Source organism: Acipenser ruthenus, chromosome 24, assembly GCF_902713425.1.
Source record: "Acipenser ruthenus chromosome 24, fAciRut3.2 maternal haplotype, whole genome shotgun sequence".
In the NCBI taxonomy this organism is placed as follows: Eukaryota; Metazoa; Chordata; class Actinopteri; order Acipenseriformes; family Acipenseridae; genus Acipenser; species Acipenser ruthenus.
Window position 1 is genome coordinate 29,902,031 of NC_081212.1, and position 21,661 is coordinate 29,923,691.

At 46.7% G+C, this 21,661-nt stretch overlaps 1 protein-coding gene across 5 annotated transcripts in view; it reads left to right on the forward strand.

Annotated features, from left to right (window-relative positions):
* The window catches only part of LOC117429465 (A-kinase anchor protein 13-like), a 77,292-nt gene that overhangs the window by 44,324 nt on the left and 11,307 nt on the right, over positions 1–21,661 (forward strand). For 3 of the 5 annotated variants that reach the window (XM_058999245.1, XM_058999241.1, XM_058999242.1), the window contains exons 9-22: positions 15–102; positions 1,722–1,861; positions 3,730–3,995; positions 5,673–5,723; positions 6,360–6,422; positions 8,886–9,060; positions 9,188–9,287; positions 10,409–10,531; positions 13,613–13,655; positions 13,832–13,955; positions 15,478–15,640; positions 20,650–20,717; positions 20,925–20,991; positions 21,207–21,354. In XM_058999245.1, the coding sequence (XP_058855228.1) occupies positions 15–102; positions 1,722–1,861; positions 3,730–3,995; positions 5,673–5,723; positions 6,360–6,422; positions 8,886–9,060; positions 9,188–9,287; positions 10,409–10,531; positions 13,613–13,655; positions 13,832–13,955; positions 15,478–15,640; positions 20,650–20,717; positions 20,925–20,991; positions 21,207–21,354 (1,619 nt within the window). The remainder of the gene's footprint in view (positions 1–14; positions 103–1,721; positions 1,862–3,729; positions 3,996–5,672; positions 5,724–6,359; positions 6,423–8,885; positions 9,061–9,187; positions 9,288–10,408; positions 10,532–13,612; positions 13,656–13,831; positions 13,956–15,477; positions 15,641–20,649; positions 20,718–20,924; positions 20,992–21,206; positions 21,355–21,661) is intronic. The other 2 variants (XM_058999244.1, XM_058999243.1) reach the window with 2 other exon arrangements.

A 21,661-nucleotide genomic window follows, 5' to 3' on the forward strand; every position in this document is an offset into this window, starting at 1 on the left:
TTGTTTCATTGCAGATTCACAGGGAGAAAGAGAACTTGTACCCCATTGATTCGTGCACAGCACCTGGTCTCCTGGAAGAGAAGCAGAGTTCAGAATCTGCAGGTGAGGAGAAAGGGGATTAGGGGTGCTTTATATCACCAGAACTTGAAAACCAATCGGAGTACAGCTAAAGAAACGTCTTCTCTTAGTGAGACGAGTTTCGACACAGTGTTTTGACGTTTATTGAAATAGTTTGCAACTGCACCGAGATGGTTTTTCTTTTCCGCTTCTATGCTGCCTTCTCTCTTAGCCCAGTACCTCCCTGGAAACGGGAGGGCTCTTATGCCTCGTTTCCATGGACAGCCAACTCGAGTCAACTTGAGTGCGCTCCAATTGCTCTGAATTCTCCCAGAACTCGAGTTTTATTTTATTTATTTCATGCAGTACATATGCCTCTGGCAGGCTGGTATGTAGAAAAGGTTAGAGAAGCACTGGACAAGGGAAATAAAAACATTTTTGATTGAATTTTAGTGATGTAATTTCCTCCCAGCCCGCATTTAGACTTTACAATTCAGGCCAGCCCCAGGAGTGAAATCGGACCAGAGCTGTTCTTTGGGTGTTTTCAATGAGTTGTAAACCAAGCTGCTGCTGCTCAGTGTTTTTTATATTCTTCTGTATTATCACCTGGTCTTTCTTCATGTCCTGTAAGCATGAAAGTCTGGTGCTTTACTTGCTGCATTTGAAAGGCATCTCCTACAGATATATCTTGTTCTCTGTACTCTAATGCAATCCTTTTAGTTGTAATTAATGCAAAAATAAGATGTTAAGATGTGATGGGGAGCGAGGGAGATTATCATCTGAGTAAAGGGGTGGCTTTTTTATTGTAACCATATCTGTAAAAAATACCCCCCCTCTCCTTAAAAACTAAACCCAAACAAACAAGTGCCAGAAGCAGCCACTCTCATTGCTTGAAATGTGCTGAGAATGTGTTATTGTGCCTCTCATTGCTTGAAATGTGCTGAGAATGAGAATGAGTTATTTTGCTTTAAGCCAGCTGCCTCTTGTGAAGTGCTGTGTTCTGAAGCTGCTGTTTACAGCATTGCTGTGGAGATGTTGTTGCTGTGCACTCTGGGATAGGTGTTCAACCTCGCACGGTCCTGTGAGTTTTGCAGCCTGGGCGTTACTCAGCAGTGCCTGACTGAGGGCCTGTGTTTCTCCTTCATTCTCAAGGTGTCCTGCTAATTAAAGCACTGCTTGAACAAACCTGTGTGCAATTGGCACGTTGGTAACAGACGTGGTGGTATCTGCACGGCCGTTCACTTTCTAGACTGATGAGTCCGCGTGGGATAGTTCAGTTTGGAGGGGCACTGATATTTTCTACATGTGTTTTAGGCATGTTTGTAGGTTTTGTTTCTAGATTTGATCCTGTGAGGCTGTTGATTGAGGGATTGCGTGCAGTTGTCTGTTGCTGCTTTTCTCCAGATGTTTTGGTGCCAGAATGAATAATGCTGCTGCTGTACTGCGTTTGGAGGCGGAAAATAACATACTTGAGGAAAAAATAAATAGCTTCCATTCCTTGAAAAAAGAAAAAACACATGCAGTAAAAACCCATGAGTTTTACTAAGCAGCATGTGACTGTACCCTCCTGCTCAAACCCAGGGGTTATGTTGATTGAGACTCTACTGATTGTATTGGTTGGGTTGTGTGTCTAATTTGATTTCCTGGTCTGTTATGTTTTCCAGAATGCTGCCAGTCCTCCCAGGACCAGCTGTCTGTGGACAGTACAGTGTCCCCCGGGGCGTCTCCAGTCCGCAGGGAGCTGGGCAGCGATGTGGACGTGTTTGATGGCACAGATGCCGGGGACGACCCTGTCTTGAGCAAGGTAAGCTTCAGAGCATGTAGGCTCTTCACTGCTGGGCAGGGCCTTGATCTGTCACAGTTTCCCTGCTTGGTCCTCACGCGGGTAGCGGAAGAAACAAGGCAGTGAGGAATTTGAGGCGAGGTTTTACTGACCTGCTTGTTGGAGCAGAAATGTGTCTCTCCATCGTTGAGCTCATGCGATATAAATTCAGGCCGTCACAATAGTGTTTCCTGGTGGGGCCCTGGGCAAGCTGTGTGACAGTGTCCTCTTTAACAGGAGTCTTTCCTGGAACACATGAATACAGGGCTTTCATCCCAGAGCAAACCCCTCTGTTTGTTTGTGCGTGTCCTGTGAGCTCCAGATACTGCAGCTACACTGTCAGGACTCCCGGGGTAGAATTCCACTCACACGCAGAGACGGAGGTGTGTTCCTGTCTCAGCTCAGCACCGAATCACGCACGTGTCTATCAGGCAGGGAGAGTCCTGCTACAGAATGGCTTGGTGCTGCCCTTTAGAAATGAGGCACTGATCTCAACGGGTACCAGGCGAGGGAAGAGTTAAGAACCGTGTGCTATGACATCATCGTGTTTCCATTTTCGCTCGCTACTTATTAACTGTAATGTTCTCAACCAAACCAACAGTGAGCTCACATCCTGCAAGCTGCTGACAGACACAGAATCAGGCTTGTTAGAAGTGTAGACCACACTGCTTCCCCTGAGCTGCACTGGCTGCTGCACTCCGCCACATCCTGTCAGATGAAGCAAATGCTCCTGTTTCTAGCTTGTGGCCAGGTTTAATCCTAACCTTGTAGGCGCGTCACAAAATGACGCACATGGTATAAGGCCTATGTATAGGAAATTCGTACTTTACTCAACCTGGAGTTATGTTAAAAGCACTTTGTTTGAGTCGGGAAGAACACATCTGTGCACTGCAGAGGTCAACTAGAAGTGGTATAAACAGAATAGGATTTTCCATATGAATCTAATCCCTGGTTTTCTGTCTCCATAACCTGCTTCTGCCTTTGTTATGATGTGTTGTGTATCTGTAAAGTTTAATACTACCTCATGATCTCAGCTTTGCCTGACCTTTTTAACAGATGTCCAAAAAAACAAATGCAAAAGACACCCTGCATACACTGCAGCCTCACACTCCACACTGTTGAGCAATAGAGGACCCTGGAGAAGCATTGCTTTAACACTTTGACTGGACATTGGAACACTGTGGATGTGTTGATTTGCAACATGGGCATTGCTTTCCAGTGTTAATGCAGTGGCTGCAGTTTGCTGTGAAATGTTCTGTCTTTCATATGATCTCATACCGAGTCATGTGCTCTGGATGTGGTCTTTCCATACACTAGTCCTTGTAAAATTTGGCATGATTATTATCTTGAAGCCACTGTATCCATTTGAAACTGCCTGGGGCAAGCTAATGCACTTTAATGAATGGCTGTAGTCTTGTTCCCTTCTAAAATTTCACAATGCATGCATTCTGTGTGTTACATAACATCCTTAGGTAGTGCAGATTACTTCAGCATGTTTTTGTTAGATTAAGATTTAGTAATAGCTGCAGAGTTTGGAGGGGAAAAGCTGAGAGCTGCTGCAATATTTTAACAAACCAACTAAAAGTACTTGAATTACTGTGCTTTTAATTGGGTGAGTTCCAGTGCAGTGTCTTGCTAGCCCTTCAATGCCACTGGCGAATGGACAAACCAGAATTCATTGAACTTCAAAGCTGTGTATTTTGTGTGTTGAACAAGGTCTAGTTTCACAGCCCAGATTTCGCTGGGTTTTTGTTTATTATTATTTTGTCTTCCTGAGCTGTGTGTGTGTGTGTGTGTGTGTGTGTGTGTGTGTGTGTGTGATCCCCTCTCATGCTGTACTCCTCTTCCAGCAGGGGGGTGAGATTCTGCCTGGAGACAGCACCAGTGAGGTGTCCCTGTCCTGCTCCTCGACAGATGAGCCCCTGCCCCCAGGCCCGCCCACCTCCACCCCGGAACGCAGGTGCGAGAGCGAGGAGGAGGAGGAGGACCGGCTCACCGAAGTGCCTGTGCGCTCCTCCGTCCTCCGCACCTCCATCCGCTCGCTCTCTCCATTCCGCCGGCACAGCTGGGGCCCCGGCAAGAACGCAGGGGCTGAGAGCGAGATGAACCAGCGCAGGTACGTGTGGGTACAGAAAAGCAGCCCCCTTGCACTGCCTTTCAGCCTGGGGAACCTGCTTCCTCTCTGCTTTACCCTACATTTACCCCACTGGCTGAAACTACAATTCCCAGGAGCCTTGGTTGGGGGAGTGTGTGGCTTAATACAGCAGCTGAGGGAGCAGGGAAGTTCAGAAATGGAAGTCCCTCGTGTTGAGGGAAAAGAACATGAGTGTGGGAACAGCACAGCGGCTGGGAAAGGAGCCAGGAGTGCAAACACTGCTGTTCCAGTCTCTGTAGCTCATCCTAATAATGATACATTACTGATCCTGCTGCACCACACTCTGCATCACATGCAGGCAACGTTACATTACAACCAGTTACACTTACTCTACACTGGACAATGACAATTCTAGAACAGGCATCCTCGATCTGAATCGACTCCGCGTGCGTGCATGTGTGTGTGTATGTGTGTGTGTGTGTGTGTGTATATATATATATATATATATATATATATATATATATATATATATATATATATATATATATATATATATATATATATATATATAATTAAAATATATAAACGGTCCAGCTCAATCCATTTCCGTGTGAATCGCTCTGTGCTGATCACCACTGATTTTGAAGGCTCTCTTCACTCTTTTCTCTGTAGTAGACGATTGCTTCTGTTTCTGCACAGCACCTCGCACCAAGACAAGTTGGTCCTTTTAACTTTATTCAGTTCTAGGAAGCAGCTTGTTTTGTCTCTGCTGTAAACAGCTGTTGGTTCCCGTTGGGCAGGGAACTCTTTTAGAGAAGGATGTGAATCCACCCACACGGTCGGTGGAGCCAGGTCCGATCAACGCCTCGCATTTCTCATGCTCTCGTCATTCTCTGTTCAAGAGGGAACATAACGTTTTCTTTTATTACTCTGCTAACATCATGATCAATCATTCTTCACTTGAACTTTATGACTGTGTGCCGTTTTGTGAAAGCTGCAGGTTAGTACAGATTAATGACTGCAGTCAGATTTAGGCTATTCGGATTTAACAGCAAATTCCAACTGATTTAACAAAGTAACAATATGAAGATGCAGTACATTAAAAAACATGCATGTCCATGATAGACAGTCGATTTAAATCAAGTGATTCAGGACAGGGTTAAAAGAGAAATTTCTAGATTTAAAACCCTTAGTAATTCAGGATAAAACAGACTGGTATCGGCAAACTAATCCACACTGGTGGAGACTTGCCGCTGGCGTCGCTGTCTTGTGCATTGTGGGGTTCGTGAGGCTGGCGTCGCTGTCTTGTGCATTGTGGGGTTCGTGAGGCTGGCGTCGCTGTCTTGTGCATTGTGGGGTTCGTGAGGCTGGCGTCGCTGTCTTGTGCATTGTGGGGTTCGTGAGGCTGGCATCGCTGTCTTGTGCATTGTGGGGTTCGTGAGGCTGGCGTCGCTGTCTTGTGCTTTGTGGGGTTCGTGAGGCTGGCGTCGCTGTCTTGTGCATTGTGGGGTTCGTGAGGCTGGCGTCGCTGTCTTGTGCTTTGTGGGGTTCGTGAGGCTGGCGTCGCTGTCTTGTGCATTGTGGGGTTCGTGAGGCTGGCGTCGCTGTCTTGTGCATTGTGGGGGTACATTGCTAATGGCTACAGTGCACTGCATCTTTAAGCATAACCTCTGATCATTCTCCATCATTCATTTTCAGCATGCGAGTTGGGGGCGATGTTGTAAAGAAGTCACCAATTCATAGGAGAAGGTATTACCAAGATGTTTCCATTTCTACCAAAATAATATTCAACTCCTGAAAGCAAACATTTCTTAGTGGGGGGAGGGGTTGCTTTTCAGTGAGAATTAATTTCTTGGGAGCCTCGTGTTTGGTCAGGTGCTGTCATGTGTGAAGTACAGGAAAGGCAAAGCACGCATAAATAGTCAGATTCTAACACCCACAGTATCAGGAATGGCAGTTTGGCCTATTGGAAGTGCATAAGGACGCACAAAGAAACCCTATAGGACGCATAGAGAAATGAATACACAAATAAATAAATAAATAAATAGCAAAGTGCTTTTTTTACTGCAGTATTTGAGAGAGGATGGAAACCAGTTAGAAGTGATTTTATGATGCGTTACTGACAGTCATCTCTTCATGTCCGTCCCCATACAGGATGTGCTTCTGGTTTCAAATCCCCTCCTAGTGTACATGAAGTAGCCTAAACCTCCCCTAGAATGAGAACCATGTCAAGTTTCAATTGGGCTCTACTATCCATCCAATCACTCTGTATTCATGACAACCCATGAACCCTCCTGCTAACCCTCCCTCCCTCCCTTCTCTCTCCTCTCTCTCTCTCTCTCTCTCTCTCTCTCTCTCTCTCTCTCTCTCTCTCTCCACTGCCAGTATGAGCTGGTGTCCCTCCGACGCCCCGTTCATTCCTGTCTCCGATGACATTAGTCACAGAAGGTAGGGTGTAATAGAAACAAAGCACTGCCCCCTACCTGGGTTGAGACCCGTGCTGTGTGTGAGCTGGCATGTGCATGCCTCTGCTCCCGTGCTGCTCATTCCAGACCCGCGCTGCACCGTGATGCTCCTGTGTGTGTGAGCTGGCATGTGCGTGCCTCTGCTCCCGTGCTGCTCATTCCAGACCCGCGCTGCACCGTGATGCTCCCGTGTGTGTGAGCTGGCATGTGCATGCCTCTGCTCCCGTGCTGCTCATTTCAGACCCGCGCTGAACCGTGATGCTCCCGTGTGTGAGCTGGCATGTGCATGCCTCTGCTCCCGTGCTGCTCATTCCAGACCCGCGCTGCACCGTGATGCTCCCGTGTGTGTGAGCTGGCATGTGCATGCCTCTGCTCCCGTGCTGCTCATTTCAGACCCGCGCTGAACCGTGATGCTCCCGTGTGTGAGCTGGCATGTGCATGCCTCTGCTCCCGTGCTGCTCATTCCAGACCCGCGCTGCACCGTGATGCTCCCGTGTGTGTGAGCTGGCATGTGCGTGCCTCTGCTCCCGTGCTGCTCATTCCAGACCCGCGCTGCACCGTGATGCTCCCGTGTGTGTGAGCTGGCATGTGCATGCCTCTGCTCCCGTGCTGCTCATTTCAGACCCGCGCTGAACCGTGATGCTCCCGTGTGTGAGCTGGCATGTGCATGCCTCTGCTCCCGTGCTGCTCATTCCAGACCCGCGCTGCACCGTGATGCTCCCGTGTGTGTGAGCTGGCATGTGCATGCCTCTGCTCCCGTGCTGCTCATTCCAGACCCGCGCTGCACCGTGATGCTCCTGTGTGTGTGAGCTGGCATGTGCATGCCTCTGCTCCCGTGCTGCTCATTCGTACGCTTCCCCTTTGTCTTGCAGTCCCTTCCCATCTGCAGAAAAAATTAAAAAGAAACATTAAGAAAGTGCCGTGCGTATAATAAGTTATGCAAAATATATTTACTGATGCAACTATTTACCTACTGCTGTTAGCTATACACTGCAAAATACATCAGTGATTTACCAGGCTTGTGCAGAGTTTTGTTTTGCTTTTAGTCAAACTCTACCGCAGCCTTTCAGAAAACCTGTTAGAATGCCTTGCTTATCTGATTGGGTCTAGCTTGAGGAAGTCAGTAAAAAGGAAGTCTTGTTGCTCCTGCAATCATTCTGCTGTGACAGAAAGACAGAGATCACACACAGTTTGTTTCCATGGAGAGGGATGGGTGCAGGGTTTTAACAAGATGAAATGAGCATTTTTGGAATTCTAAAATGACCCATATACACATCTATGTTACTCAGGATGACACAAGGTGAGTTTTTAATAGTATTAATGTTACAATTTAATAATATCGGTACTTTTTTTAGACACAAAGTAAGCCTGTGGTCCCTCAAAGGACCTGCATATAAATGTTTATTATTTAATATTTCTTCAGCTGGCTTCCTGCAGTCAATTGGAAATTATAGAGCTGCTTTGCTGGGTAACTGCTGTCCTTTTCAGGCACTTCATCACATTCGTCTCTCGCTGCTGCTGCTCCGGCCCCGGGCTCAGCTGTGCACATCTGCTTCTGATGGGCTGTGCACGGCTGCTTCTGATGGGCTGTGCACGGCTGCTTCTGATGGGCTGTGCTTGCCTGTTGGCTCTGTCGTCAGTCCCAGCACACACTGGTTGTTGGTTGTTTAATTGTTTGTTTTGTTTTTGTTGAAATTGTCTGTTTTTAAGGCTGCTGAGATGGCCTCTTCCACACGGAGACACGCACGCACGCACGCACACACCCCCCCTCTGTCTCTCTCACACACTTCTATCCCCTTGCCCTCACACTCGTCCCTGAGTTTCGACGGCTCTGTGTGGAATAAGAAGCCTGACCCTCTAGCACGGGATTGCTGGTGCATGGGTGCATAGTCTTGGTTTTGTCTTTGTGTGTGTGTGTCAGTGTGTGTGCGTGTGTGTGTGTGTGTGTGTAAGAGTGTGTGTGTGTGTGTGTGCGTGCGCGTGCATGCGTGTTAGTGTCAGTGTGTGCGTGTTTATAATGTAATAACCATTTGTTTTCTTTTGTGGATTTCCAATGTGAAGAGCCTTAAGTTGTCACTCTGTGCTGCAAGCTTTCCACAGTAGTAGAAAAGATGTTCAAATACATTTCAGTGTTTCTGCACGAAGCCCAGTGCAGCTGACCGATGTTTTAAACCCGCCTTTTCCATGCTTTTAGACAACATTGGAAAGCTTTTTCAATATTCACCATCTTAAAGGAAACTTTCATGCAAGTCCCCATACTGTAATCTTGATCTGTAAGTGGTAAAGCCAGTGTAGTAGATAGATGTCTAGTTAGACGAGACAGCAGTGATAGCATCCAGGGCTTTGCCCCAAGCCTGCGCTGATGTGTCTGCTGCATTGCTGCACCTCTTCTCTCTGCTTGTGTTTCCCACGTTCTTAATCGTTGCTGCTGTTGGTTTGGGTTCAGTTACAGTCTGGAGGGTCTGGCGGCAGACAGTGAGCCGGGGAAGAGCTCCCCAAAGCTGGGAAGGGTCCCCCGCAGTGCCCCCCTAGTGGAGAGCGAGGAGAGGGGCTCCCTGGTGTCTCTGACTGAGGAGGAACAAGAGTCTGACCTGGGGGACAGCAGCAGCTTCGACAGCCAGGTCATTATCATTACATAATTAATATAATTAATCATTACATAATTATCATAATTAATGACGAGGAAAATCTAAAGATTAAGACTGCTAGGTATATTTACTAATGTCTGTATTTATTTGCTTTCACCAGAAATCCGATCGCCGTCCTCCACTGGTGTGCAGTTACTCTGCTTCTCACCCTCTCACTAAATCTGTGTCTCTGCTGACCATCAACCAGTCTGGACTGGACAGTGAGTATCCCCGCACACACAGGGATCGGGAGAGGGGCTCTGCTGGGTTAGCAAGTCCTTCATCACCGCTGGTGCACACACAGGGATTGGGAGAGGGGCTCTGCAGGGTTAGAAAGCCCTTCACCACTGCTGGTGCACACACAGGGATCGGGAGAGGGGCTCTGCAGGGTTAACAAGTCCTTCACCACTGCTGGTACACACACAGGGATCGGGAGAGGGGCTCTGCAGGGTTAGCAAGTCCTTCACCACCGCTGGTGCACACACAGGGATCGGGAGAGGGGCTCTGCAGGGTTAGCAGCCTGGGCTGTTAGGTAGCAGGCAGTAGCACAAGTCTTGCAGAAGGTTAGGGAATTAGCTGGTTAGCTGTGTGCTTGTTTCTGAAGCTCTAGAAGTTGGTGGTTGTTTATTTCCCCTGTCCACTGTCTGTATTACTTTTGGTCTTCTAATGGGAGGTGTTTGTGTTTTGTGCTTGTGCCACGTAGGGTCTACAGGCTTTCTTTTTTTTGTTTTCTCTGATGGACAGAGTTCCACGTTCCAATCATTTTCTTTTAAACCAGTTTAAAGATACAGTAGTCTGTGAGAAGACATGCTGGCTTTAAACAGAGGCCCTGAAACAGTGCTGTAAAATGGGAGTCTGCCCATAATGAACCCTTTAGGGTTTGAAATGGAGACTTTCACAAGTACCTGCTGCAAACCTCAATGCACACGTTGCTGTGCCTGGCCAGTGTCAGCTTTACTTTTATTTCATGAAGCTGTTGTGTTTGTTCCCCCGGCTTGCATGCTGTTGTAAAGCAATCTCGTGATGACAAGAACGTTACTTTAGGGCAGCTTACCTGAACCTGCTCTCGCACTGAAGTCGATGACCTCGTAGAGGCAACACAACTCCACACACACAAGGTGTGATGGAGCGGGGTCTGTGGAGCAGGGCGCACAAATTCTTGTTAGCAGCTCGTTGGAGTTACTCCACATTTCTAGTGTTAAAGGGTTAAGTCAGTCAGTCTAGTTCACTGTAGTGGGGTCTTTGCACATGCAGCGAGGTGTGGATTGCTAGCACCGTGTCCTTGTCCTGTTTTAACGAGTCCATGCTCTGATTTCTTTGTGCTCTTTACCGGAAACCCCAGCCCAGGGACGGACTCGACCAAAGAGACGAATCTCCTTCTCCTTCAACATCTCTCCGCTCCTCCCCAAATCTAAAACTGTCTTTTCAATTGGCTCTTCATCCAGTGATGAGGAGGAGCCAGGCAGTAAGTAAACACACACGCATGCGCGTGTGCACACACACACAGTGACCCACGAACGCACAGACTAACACACACACACAGTGACGCACAGACTAACACGTGTGCACAGACACACACACACAGTGACCCACGAACGCACAGACTAACACACACACACAGTGACGCACAGACTAACACGTGTGCACAGACACACACACAGTGACCCACAGACACACACACACACAGAGTGACCCACAAACGCACAGACTAACATGTGCGCACTGACAGACACACACACACACACACACACACACACACGTATAAAAACCCTGCTTGATGTAATGTGCTTCTGTTATTTGACCAATCCAAATTCGCCCTTGAATGAAATAAACATTCCTAAAGCACTAATTCAAATGCCAGTGTGTGTGCATGTCATGTCATGTCATGTCATGTCATGTCTCCACTAATAGTGTTTTGGGTTAATGCTGTACTGTAACATGCGATGAATTTCATTGCAGTGGGGCCAAAAGGCCAAAAAACAGGACTTTTTGATATTTTGACAACTGGGATTTTCTTAAATGTTATATTACTTTCTGCACTATTAACTGACTTTTCATCATTTTCAGTTTATTTTCTTTGTATAAATTGAAGATGTGTTTTGTTCTCAAGAAGCAAGACTGCATGATTTTAGCCAGATCAGTGTGGCCTGTTGTAGTGCGCAGATTCACACCACACAGACTCCTCGTATGAAACGAACAGTTTCCTGGTGATTTATTTAAACACGTCTTGTGGTTAGAAAGAGTGTGCACACTTTCTCAAAACACTAAGCTTGTTTGTAGACCCTGTTCCTCATATGTACCCTGTACTTAATGAAAGCATAACGTGGGGTGTCCAGTCACAAATGGATCCTGTTGCTTTAATGACAGCGATGGTGCTTGGAGGAGTGTTTGTTTTTGCTGCTTTCAGTACATTGCTTTACATGGTCACCCCTGTCTGCAAGCCAAGGAATGAGCCTTCCCCAGCAGCTTCCTGTTCCTGTGCCTCAGTGCAGCAGTGAGACTGAGCTTCACTCTCTCAGCATGTATGCCGTGACAGCTTGTCATCAGTGAAGTTGTTTAAGAGATGGATTTTAGCTTGATTGCCATTGTGTTCTGGGGAACTTGCAGCACTATTGCAAACTGGCACAATCTCTGTCACACACTCACACACTTGGTCACTTTGCTTGCTTAAAGAAGCCTGTGTTTGTTCTGTCTGTCTGGTTCTCGCTGCAATAGAAGGGAGACTCACAGCTGTAGTGGTTAGCAGCTGAACAGAGCTCAGGTTGTTGGTGGTTAAGAGATCTAAGTTGTTGCTTTTTTGTTTTAGTTGTTCTGTTCTTGGCACTTTTAATAAGAACTAAAATACATTTATCAACTTAAATACATTTACCACTGTGATAAACGGTGCAAGAAACCTGTCATTATTATTATTATTATTATTATTATTATTATTATTATTATTATTATTATTATTATTATTATTTAAACCTTTTCAATAAAAGAGTAGTGATTTGACACTTTCTACTCAGAGCTGACTCTTTCAATGCTCATAGAGGTTCTCTAGTTGCTCTCAGAGAGAGCTGACTCTTTCATTGCTCATAGAGGTTCTCTAGTTGCTCTCAGAGAGAGCTGACTCTTTCATTGCTCATAGAGGTTCTCTAGTTGCTCTCAGAGAGCTGACTCTCAATGCTCATAGAGGTTCTCTAGTTGTACTCAGAGCTGACTCTTTCAATGCTCATAGAGGTTCTCTAGTTGCTCTCAGAGAGCTGACTCTTTCAATGCTCATAGAGGTTCTCTAGTTGCTCTCAGAGAGCTGACTCTTTCAATGCTCATAGAGGTTCTCTAGTTGCTCTCAGAGAGCTGACTCTTTCAATGCTCATAGAGGTTCTCTAGTTGCTCTCAGAGAGCTGACTCTTTCAATGCTCAGAGGTTCTCTAGTTGCTCTCAGAGAGCTGACTCTTTCAATGCTCAGAGGTTCTCTAGTTGCTCTCAGAGAGCTGACTCTTTCAATGCTCAGAGGTTCTCTAGTTGCTCTCGGAGAGCTGACTCTTTCAATGCTCATAGAGGTTCTCTAGTACTCCTGAAAGACTGAGTGGAGTGAGTGGTATAGTGGAGAAGGGCAGCATTGACCAGGCAGACCAGGGCTCTGACCCTTACCTGTCAACCCTCGCTTATTGAGAGGCTGTTGGGAAGTTCAGGCAGCAATGAGTGCTGTTGAATAATCTCTTTAAAAAGGATAGAAGTATAACGAGAATTCCAGTCCTACATCTGGAATATCCATGCATTGTGTCTGGCCCAGCCCCTGAGTGAACGCAGGGTTCATTTGAAGGGGATTGCTTGTGCTCTGTAGCTGTGCTTTAGAGCACATATATCCATGCATTGTGTCTGGCCCAGCCCCTGAGTGAATGCAGGGTTCATTTGAAGGGGATTGCTTGTGCTCTGTAGAGCACACATCCACAGCAGCACCTGCTGTGCCTCTGGTTGCTGCTGTTTTGTTTTTACTTGGTTACTGTGAAAATTATAAAGTCGAGTTCCACGAGCCCGTGTCCCTGCAGGCTACATTGTGACTCCTTCAACACCGCAGAGCTGTCGTGTATACAGATCTAGGAATAAGCACTCGCAAAAACATTCAGTAAACACATGTGATATGCTAATCTGTTAATACCCTGAAAATGTTCAATAAGCTGTACCAGGTTCGTCTTTCTGTCAAGTATGAAGAGAAGGTGCCATTTTCACAGACTCACTGGCAATGTAGGTTTTCTGTTCCCATAGAGCAGAAATGACTTGGCTCTTCCTGGTTCGAATGAAGATGTGTCCCCCTAATAAGACCTTTCCATGCATCCCTGCCTCAAATCCCAGATTCCCATTGTTCTGTATAGAATGCTCCATGTGCCCCTGCCTCTAATCCCAGATTCCCATTGTTCTGTATAGAATGCTCCATGTGCCCCTGCCTCTAATCCCAGATTCCCATTGTTCTGTATAGAATGCTCCATGTGTCCCTGCCTTTAGTGCTGTTCTGTGTTCCTGAGAGTCGACTAACACTGCTCTCCTCCTCCTCCTCCTCCAGGTTCGAGAGGCTCCAGCAGCACCTCCAGCTCCCTCGCACACAGGTAAGACCCTCCACAGGAACCAGCTGTGTCCAGCGCTGTGCAGCATGCCTGCCGTGAGGAGCACAGGTGGGGTTTGCGTAGTGTAGAGCCCCACACAGTATAGACGTATATTGGGGGCTTTTATGTTAAGAGTTTAGAAAGGTCTTTTGATTTCTTTATTGTTTTTCCATTTGAAGCATCTGTGAAGAGGACCTCCCCCCCAGCCCCTTGAGAAAAGACTTGGATAGTAAGAGTGGAACGAAAGTCAGTCGCACCTTGAGCTTCCTCAAGAACAAGATGTACAACAGCAAGAAGAGCAGGGTGAGTGTGAGGAGCTGCAGCCAGACTGGGCCTTGCAGCGGAGCTGCCGTTAGCCGTCGTGTCGCTGAGTGCTTACAAATATGCACTGCTTTCCAGTACACGCTCCTCAGCTTCATTGTACTTCACAAGAAGTTGCACACACTTTGTGTAAATGGAAGTTGAGGACATTGCTTGCCGTATGAAGACGTTATCTGCGCAGAGCCCACATGGTAGAGTGTAAACACAGAGCTGATCTGAGGGGAAGTGCAACAGGATGATCTGTCTTGCTGTGCACTTGGCTTCCTGTGGCTGTTTGCTTAAAGGGCCAGCGTTTCTAGATATTAGAGAATATATAGTCTGTGTGCTTGTGGTTATAGGGCTCTGGGTGTGGGTTGTGCTAGTGGTTATAAATCAACACGTTGCTGGTAAGTTTTCTTTTAGCTTATTTTGTGTAGTACTTTTTAAAATTACGAAAGACACACATAATAGTAAAAGCCTCTCTTGGGCACACTGTGTCTTTAAGACCAACTGCGAACGATTGAGAAAGGGGGGGGGGGGGAAGAGAGAGAGAGAGAGAGAGAGAGAGAGAGAGAGAGAGAAGCAAACACAGCAACCCCTATATCTCGTCCCTAACTTCCTCTGCTGGTTTTGACCGTCATGGGAACTCGTATTTCATTGTGTAGCTGCAGCAGGTAGAGGTCTGGCTTCACACCAGCAGCCTTGCCAGTTATGTTGTGGGAGAAGTTTTACAGTGTGCAGTCCCGGACAGTGAAGCTGATGGGAGTCCGCACTGTGGAGGTGGGGTGTGTGTGTGTGTCTTGTGTGTGTCTTCTGTCTGTGTGTGTCTTCTATGTGTGTGTGTGTGTGTGTGTGTGTGTCTTGTTTGTTTGTTTGTTTGTATGTGTGTGTGTCTTGTGTGTTGCTGAAGTCCTTGTGTTTTTCAAAAGGCTCTTTTCTTTTGAGTAGTTCTGTTTAACGAGCCTGGCTCCCCTACCCTGGCAGGCCTTCAGTTTCCTGTTTAGAGGAGAAGTGAAGCCAGTTCAGGCTCTTTCTTTGCACACAGCTGCGTAGTTGGTCTGTGCCATACTAAATAAACTGTACAGCTACAGCCAAAAGCTTTGCATCGCCCTGTGGAATGAACTCCTTTTGCTTCGTAAAGTTGATTGAAACCCGGTGAATATTGTTATGTTAACATATTGAATTGCATACGTCTTTGTAGCTTTCCATATACTTAGCAAAAAGCTGACAAATTGAAAAATGTGACATTTTGAAATCTAACATGAAATACTGTACTACTATTATGGCTTCCGGTAGACTTTTGCGATATCATTTAGTAGTTTCTTTGATTTACATAATGCTAAATTGTGCTCATATAGGTGATGCTAAACTTTTGGGCATGGCTGTACAATGAAAAACAATAGAGGATTCACTTGACTTGGGATGTGACAATAGGATGACAGTCCAGCATACACGTTGAAGAAGAGCCTTGCAACTGTTTGTGTTTTATTTTTTTAATTGTTTTTTTAATTCTTTTGTGGAACAGGAAAAGGATAAAGAGAAGACGAAAGAGAAGGACTGCAAAGAGAAAGACAAAGACAAGAAAGCCCTGAATGGACACATGTTCAGCATTGCAGCCTCTGGCCCCTCTGCCCAGTGCTACCAGTGCAGTAAAGCAGTGAACGCCAAGGAAGCCTACCTGTGCGCCAGTGAGTACTGCAGCATGCTGCCGGGGTGAGCACTGGGAGAGCTGCAGTTCAGAGCTCTGTGTTTATCCACAGAGCAGACACTGCACAGCCAGGGAAGCAGTGTGATGCACTGCAGCATGTTGCCGGGGTGGGCACTGGGAGAGCTGCAGATCAGAGCTCTGTGTTTATCCACAGAGCAGACACTGCACAGCCAGGGAAGCAGTGTGATGCACTGCAGCATGTTGCCGGGGTGGGCACTGGGAGAGCTGCAGATCAGAGCCCTGTGTTTATCCACAGACCAGGCACTGCACAGCCAGGGAAGCAGTGTGATGCACTGCAGCATGCTGCCGGGGTGGGCACTGGGAGAGCTGCAGATCAGAGCCCTGTGTTTATCCACAGACCAGGCACTGCACAGCCAGGGAAGCAGTGTGATGCACTGCAGCATGCTGCCAGGGTGGGCACTGGGAGAGCTGCAGATCAGAGCCCTGTGTTTATCCACAGACCAGGCACTGCACAGCCAGGGAAGCAGTGTGATGCACTGCAGCATGCTGCCGGGGTGGGCACTGGGAGAGCTGCAGATCAGAGCCCTGTGTTTATCCACAGAGCAGGCACTGCACAGCCAGGGAAGCAGTGTGATGTACTCCGCCATACGTCCTGCCACACTGCTAACGTGGGCTGAAATCAAACAGCACCATTGGAGGCACACGGCAAACCAGCCTGGCCCAGCCCTGTAAATAGCAATCTGTCTGGTCATTGCTGTCATTTTCCCAGAAGTTCGGTGCGGTCTGTGGTGAGTCACAGTCCCGTAGAGTTTCATTCACACGCTGCTTGGTGTTGCTGTTTGGAAATGCAGACAAGGCAACTTCCCTTTTGCATTCCTATGCGAGAGTTCAGCTGGCATCCCAACAGTGTAACAATTTAAAATAATTCAAAAAATAATAAGCTGAGGTAATGCAACACCACCCCTACCAAGACACAGGAGAAATGAACAGAACACAGGTAAAGTGCTGATTCAGAGCTGCATGCTGATAACGGGGGATGCATTGAGCAGAAGGGTATGTTTTTTATACAGGATCGGTTTCACAACTTCAGCTGAACATGGTGACAGATCATTGCCTCAGGTTTGCATCACAGTGAATGGTGGTTTCAGAAGTCCATCGCATTGTACCACTGGTGTGCACGTTGGGTTAGGAGCAGCTGTGCCAGCTGACAGTGAAGACGTGCCTCGGGTCTGCACCGGTGCTCTGTTCTGGAGTAGAGATACACAGGGGTGTCATCACAACAGGATGTGTCACACCCACCCCTGAGCTTCCTGTCACAGGCTCCTGTGGGAGGGGCAGCAATGTTGCAAAGATCAACAGGTGCACAGTTGCCTACTTACAGACACAGGTCAAATGCTAAATGTTTAAGATCACCTATGAAGGTATTGGAGAAAAAACAGTGTGTGTAAATTTGCAAGGAGCTGAATTTGCAATGGCAATTACAGATGAGGGTCTGCTCTGCTGTAGCTGATTAGATTACTACCTCGCAGTTGTTGTGGATAGTACTGAAAGGTGCTGGAGGAGGAGCCGTGAAACATTTTAAACATTGATTTTGCAAAGAACGCCCAGGATGCTGTCTGTTTTTACACTTTGTGAGGGAGTGCCTGGAGGATAGGCAGAAACTAAATCATGTAATTGCTACCTTTTTAAATTAGAAAGCATTGTGATGCCAGACTGGCTATAGACCTGTCCTTGTCTGGCTCATGTCTGCTCAGAGTGAGTGTGGAGAGTCCATATTTTGTACAGTATTCAGTGTTTAAACACCCACCCAGCTGAGCTGTTTTAAATAACCTGTTGCATCACCCTGTGTCCACCAAGCCGCTCCACTCTTTGTTTTTCTAGTTATTTAATTTTCCTTCAGTCTTCTTCAGTAGACACAGTGAAAGGGGCCCACTTTTCCACTGGCCACACAATCAGATTTCTCTTCTCGTCTCTCTGACGCACGCAGTGTACTGCGAGTGGAAAAGCAGTGACATAGACCCACGCCCACTTTATTAAATACTGCAGCCCCCCTTTGTATAAGAAAGGGGCTTATTATCAGATACATGACTCAACCAAAATTAACTGCATTCTTCAGTTTAACTGTTAGGATTCGTACAAACATTCTGCTGAAGAGTGAAGTGAGGACTGCTCCCAAATGCATCAGTCCATTTTGCTATATTCAGTTACGTGTGTATTGTGATGATGCACACAGATTATTCAGCACAGGGTCTTTGCAGTCTCGGAGGGTGGGAGTTCTGTTTCATGTGCCCTTCAAAGCCCTTGATAGCAGACAGATCCAGGTTCATTGTGACACGCTGTTCTCTGCGAAGCCTCCGGAGCTGCAGTCTCCCGTGTTGTCACTCAAGCTAATGCACTCTGATCTGGGAGCTTGTTTTTTTTTTTTATATTTTTCTTCTGTTTTGGAGGAGTTTCCAAAGTGGCTCTACAGTGTCGATGACCTCGCCACCCACCTCAATGTGGATCTGCTTTCTTGTTTTGCCCACAAGGTAAATGAGGGAGGAAAAATGAAAAGGGCTTCATTGAATATAAAGATGTATGCAGCTAGGCCAGGCTATATTTGGAGGGGTAGCTCTATATATAATGCGCAGGTCTATTTTGGAAACTGGGCTGGAGTACAAAGGAGGCGAGAGGAATAGAAATGAGGTGCTGTTCGCTGTGGCTTTACTTTCCAAATAAAAGCATGTGGACGGATTCCAGCAGAAAAAAAACACACACTTGTTTGAGAGGTGAAGGGAAGGGGAAGTGTGGAGTACTGGCACTGTAATTTAGGGTTGGGACCCCGCCTAGAATAGCCCTTTTTAAACTACAGCAAGTTGAAAACTTGAATCCTCATGTATGCTGTATGGATGTGAGCGCCGGTAGGTGCACCAGAACAAAGCCCCCACACTCGGTGCAGCTGACAGTGTACAGGGAGTGTGACTGCTGTCTGCTCACTAAGCCGCACTGCTCCCTGGAATCCCAGTGCTCTGAAGGACGGTTTGAAAGTCACTCCGTTCCCTCCGTGCTTTCTGCAGTACAGGACTGGCTGCCTGTATACTTGTAATGCGGAGAAGGAGGAAATTGTTTAGTTAGGAGTGCAGCCAAGCATTCGGGGAAAACCCATCCCCCCCCCCCCCCCCCAAAAGGGTAGAGGAGGAGGACGGGAAGTGAGAGTGTGGAGCCAGTGGAAATCCTTGCTGTGTGCAGGGTCAGAGCTGCGTGTGCGTGCGTGCGCGTGCGTGTGTGTGTGGTAAGGTAGCTCACCGTCTGTGTATGTATGCTGAGTTAGAGAATAGCTCCTTGTTTAAAGGTATGCGCCAGTTTGCAGTAAAGCAAGTTAAAACATGTTTGCGCATTTTAAGAGTAACCTACACGATCCACGTTGTCTCGGTTTGCTTAGGTGGTTGTTTCTTTGGGTAATACAAGCAGAAAAGAAAAGAGACATGCATGTACTGGTTTTGAAAGGCGTTTCTGCTGCTCCAGACCCTCGCAGCCCTATGGAAATGTAGCTGTGTGCTGCAGAGTGCAGTGCACAAGGGCTCTGTCGCTTTAACTGGGCGTGTCTGTTCAGAGATATTCTGCATACAGTAAGTGAGGCTGAGTGATTTTGTTTTGGTCGAAGGTTAATCGCACAGGAGAGCCTCCGAAAGGTGAGTAAGACTATGAGACTGAAGGCATTGGTTTGATAAGTATACTTGCTAGAACCAAAGTCATTGTATTTATCTTGCTCTTAATTGTATTATTACTTGTACTGTGATTCTTGAAATGTATTTTTGTTTACGACTGCAAGTCGCCCTGGATAAGGGCGTCTGCTAAGAAATAAATAAATAAATAAACAGCAAGATGCAGAATGGGTAATAGACTGTATCAAATACAATAGCAACTCTATGAAGTTACTATATTGAAACCAAAACAGCAGCATAGTTTTAACGGCTTGTTGCGGAAATTGTGGGTGGGCCAGGTTAATGACACTTTGTTGTGCTTTGCAACACTATATCACTTGTGGAGGTTTCAATCGTTACATTTGATCAAGTGGGCCATTTGCATTGCTTTGATTCAGTTTGTTTATTACCTACCAATCTGTTGATGCAGTTTAGTGCTTCATTCTTAATGTTTGAGGTATTGAGTTCAGATCAGCGAAAGTGCTGCTCAGTACCATTGAGGGGGAGGATGAGGATGGAGGATGATGGGTAACACTAAAGCTAATGGAATAGGGATCTGATAGAAGGAAACGGCTCTTTGGATTGCTGCTGTAACTCCACCTGGTTTTGTTTCAACACCATATTTATGCAAAGCACCCCCATGTTGGGTGCAATGGCTGACACTGCTGTCCCAGCTCAAAAGGGGGGACTGTCCGTGCAGCTCATTGGAGTAAATGTTCACTTTTGACCTTTACGGCCAGCAGGCTGTCTGATATATAAATAGGCTTATTGATGTTTATTGATGTACAGCATTTCCTTAATAAGAGAGTGTTGATCATGTGATTTGCTGTCTCCTGGAACTGTGTTTTGGGGATATTGATCTTACTGAGGTTTTGCTGGTTAAACAAATGTAAGAAAATAAGTGGATGGTTTTGAATGCATGTGTCACAGTTAAGACTGAACGACTGCAGCCTCGCTCTTTTCTCTTACCAGGTTTGCACTGTGCAATGTACCGACGAAGGCACTTTTTTTCTACTTGACTTCGTAAGCTTGACCTTGTATTTCTATAGCTGCTAATTAGGGGTAGTTGAGTCCTGCTCTGGGGTGGTTTGGCATATCCTTTTTTGTCTTTTCATTTGAAATTGGAATCTTGGTTTTTCCCTTCCCAGTTGTACTGGCTCTCCAGGTGAAGTGCTCCTCCTCGGAGTGCACAGGGAAAGTGAACTGATGTGAACCCTGCAGTTACTGTTCTTCTCGTCCCCATTTTCAGTCTCGGTGCTTCCTGTTTATTTGCTCTGTATGTTCAGGCAGGGCTGTGCTGCGTGTTTATTCACACTGTGTCTCTGCTTTGTCCTCTCCTCTTCAGGTTGCAGTGCATGTGTTCACAAGGGGTGCAGAGACAGCCTTCCTGCCTGTGCCAAGGTCAAAATGAAGGTAAGGTGGGGGGTGGGGGGTGGGGGGTGGGGGGGTGAAACAAGCAGAGCACACCAGAGTTTTGTCAGCTGCGTCTTTTGTTTCTTGTTCCTGAAACAGTGTCACTCAGTGTAATATCAAATAGAGTTATGTGGTTATTGCTGGGATGGGATTGTGGGAACATTTCATTTTCAAGTTTAACGTGTAATTTCTTTTTCGATTTCACAGCAACAAAAACATCAGTTTGCAGTACCTGACAGCATCTCCTTCCAGCCAGTCACAATGAGGACTAGGTGTAAGTATTTCAAATGCTCTTCTTTGCCATCATTGGATTGTGCTGTTCAGTATATTACCTCCCTCCCCTCCCTGCTTTGTCTCTTTTATCTCCAGTTAAAGGGAAATCAGATTCAATTCAATACATAATCATTGTAATTTTGTACAATATTTTCTCCACTTCAGAAACCCTGCTTTTGGCTTCACTCATTGACTGTTTTTTCATATTGTGTTCAGCCACCCTCCCCAAAGAGCGCCCTCGCTCGGCTGTCCTGATGCACGATGACAACTCCACCTCCTTATCCTTCAGCAGGAGACACACGGGAATCGCTGCCTTCAACACCAGCAACCTTGCCAAGAGCATCTCCATCAGCAACATTGCCGTGTGGGTGGCTGGGGATGGGGATGGGGATGGGGGTGGGGGTGGGGGTGGATAGAAGAGGCAGGAATGACTCTTTTGTCCTTTGCTACTCTGGGGAAGTGAAGATGAGGTGGAACTGTGACAAAGCATTCTTATTTCCAAATAAGCCTTGCAGAGAGATGGGGAAGTGAATAGATTCTAAGGGTGACTGCAAAGAGAATGTTAGTCTGGCATCTGAACTGCATGGGAATCAAACTAGTGTCCTCACAAGGGGGAGCCACCAGCATGTGCGGGTATGAAGACGTCCCATAATGCCGTTCTGAACTGTCTA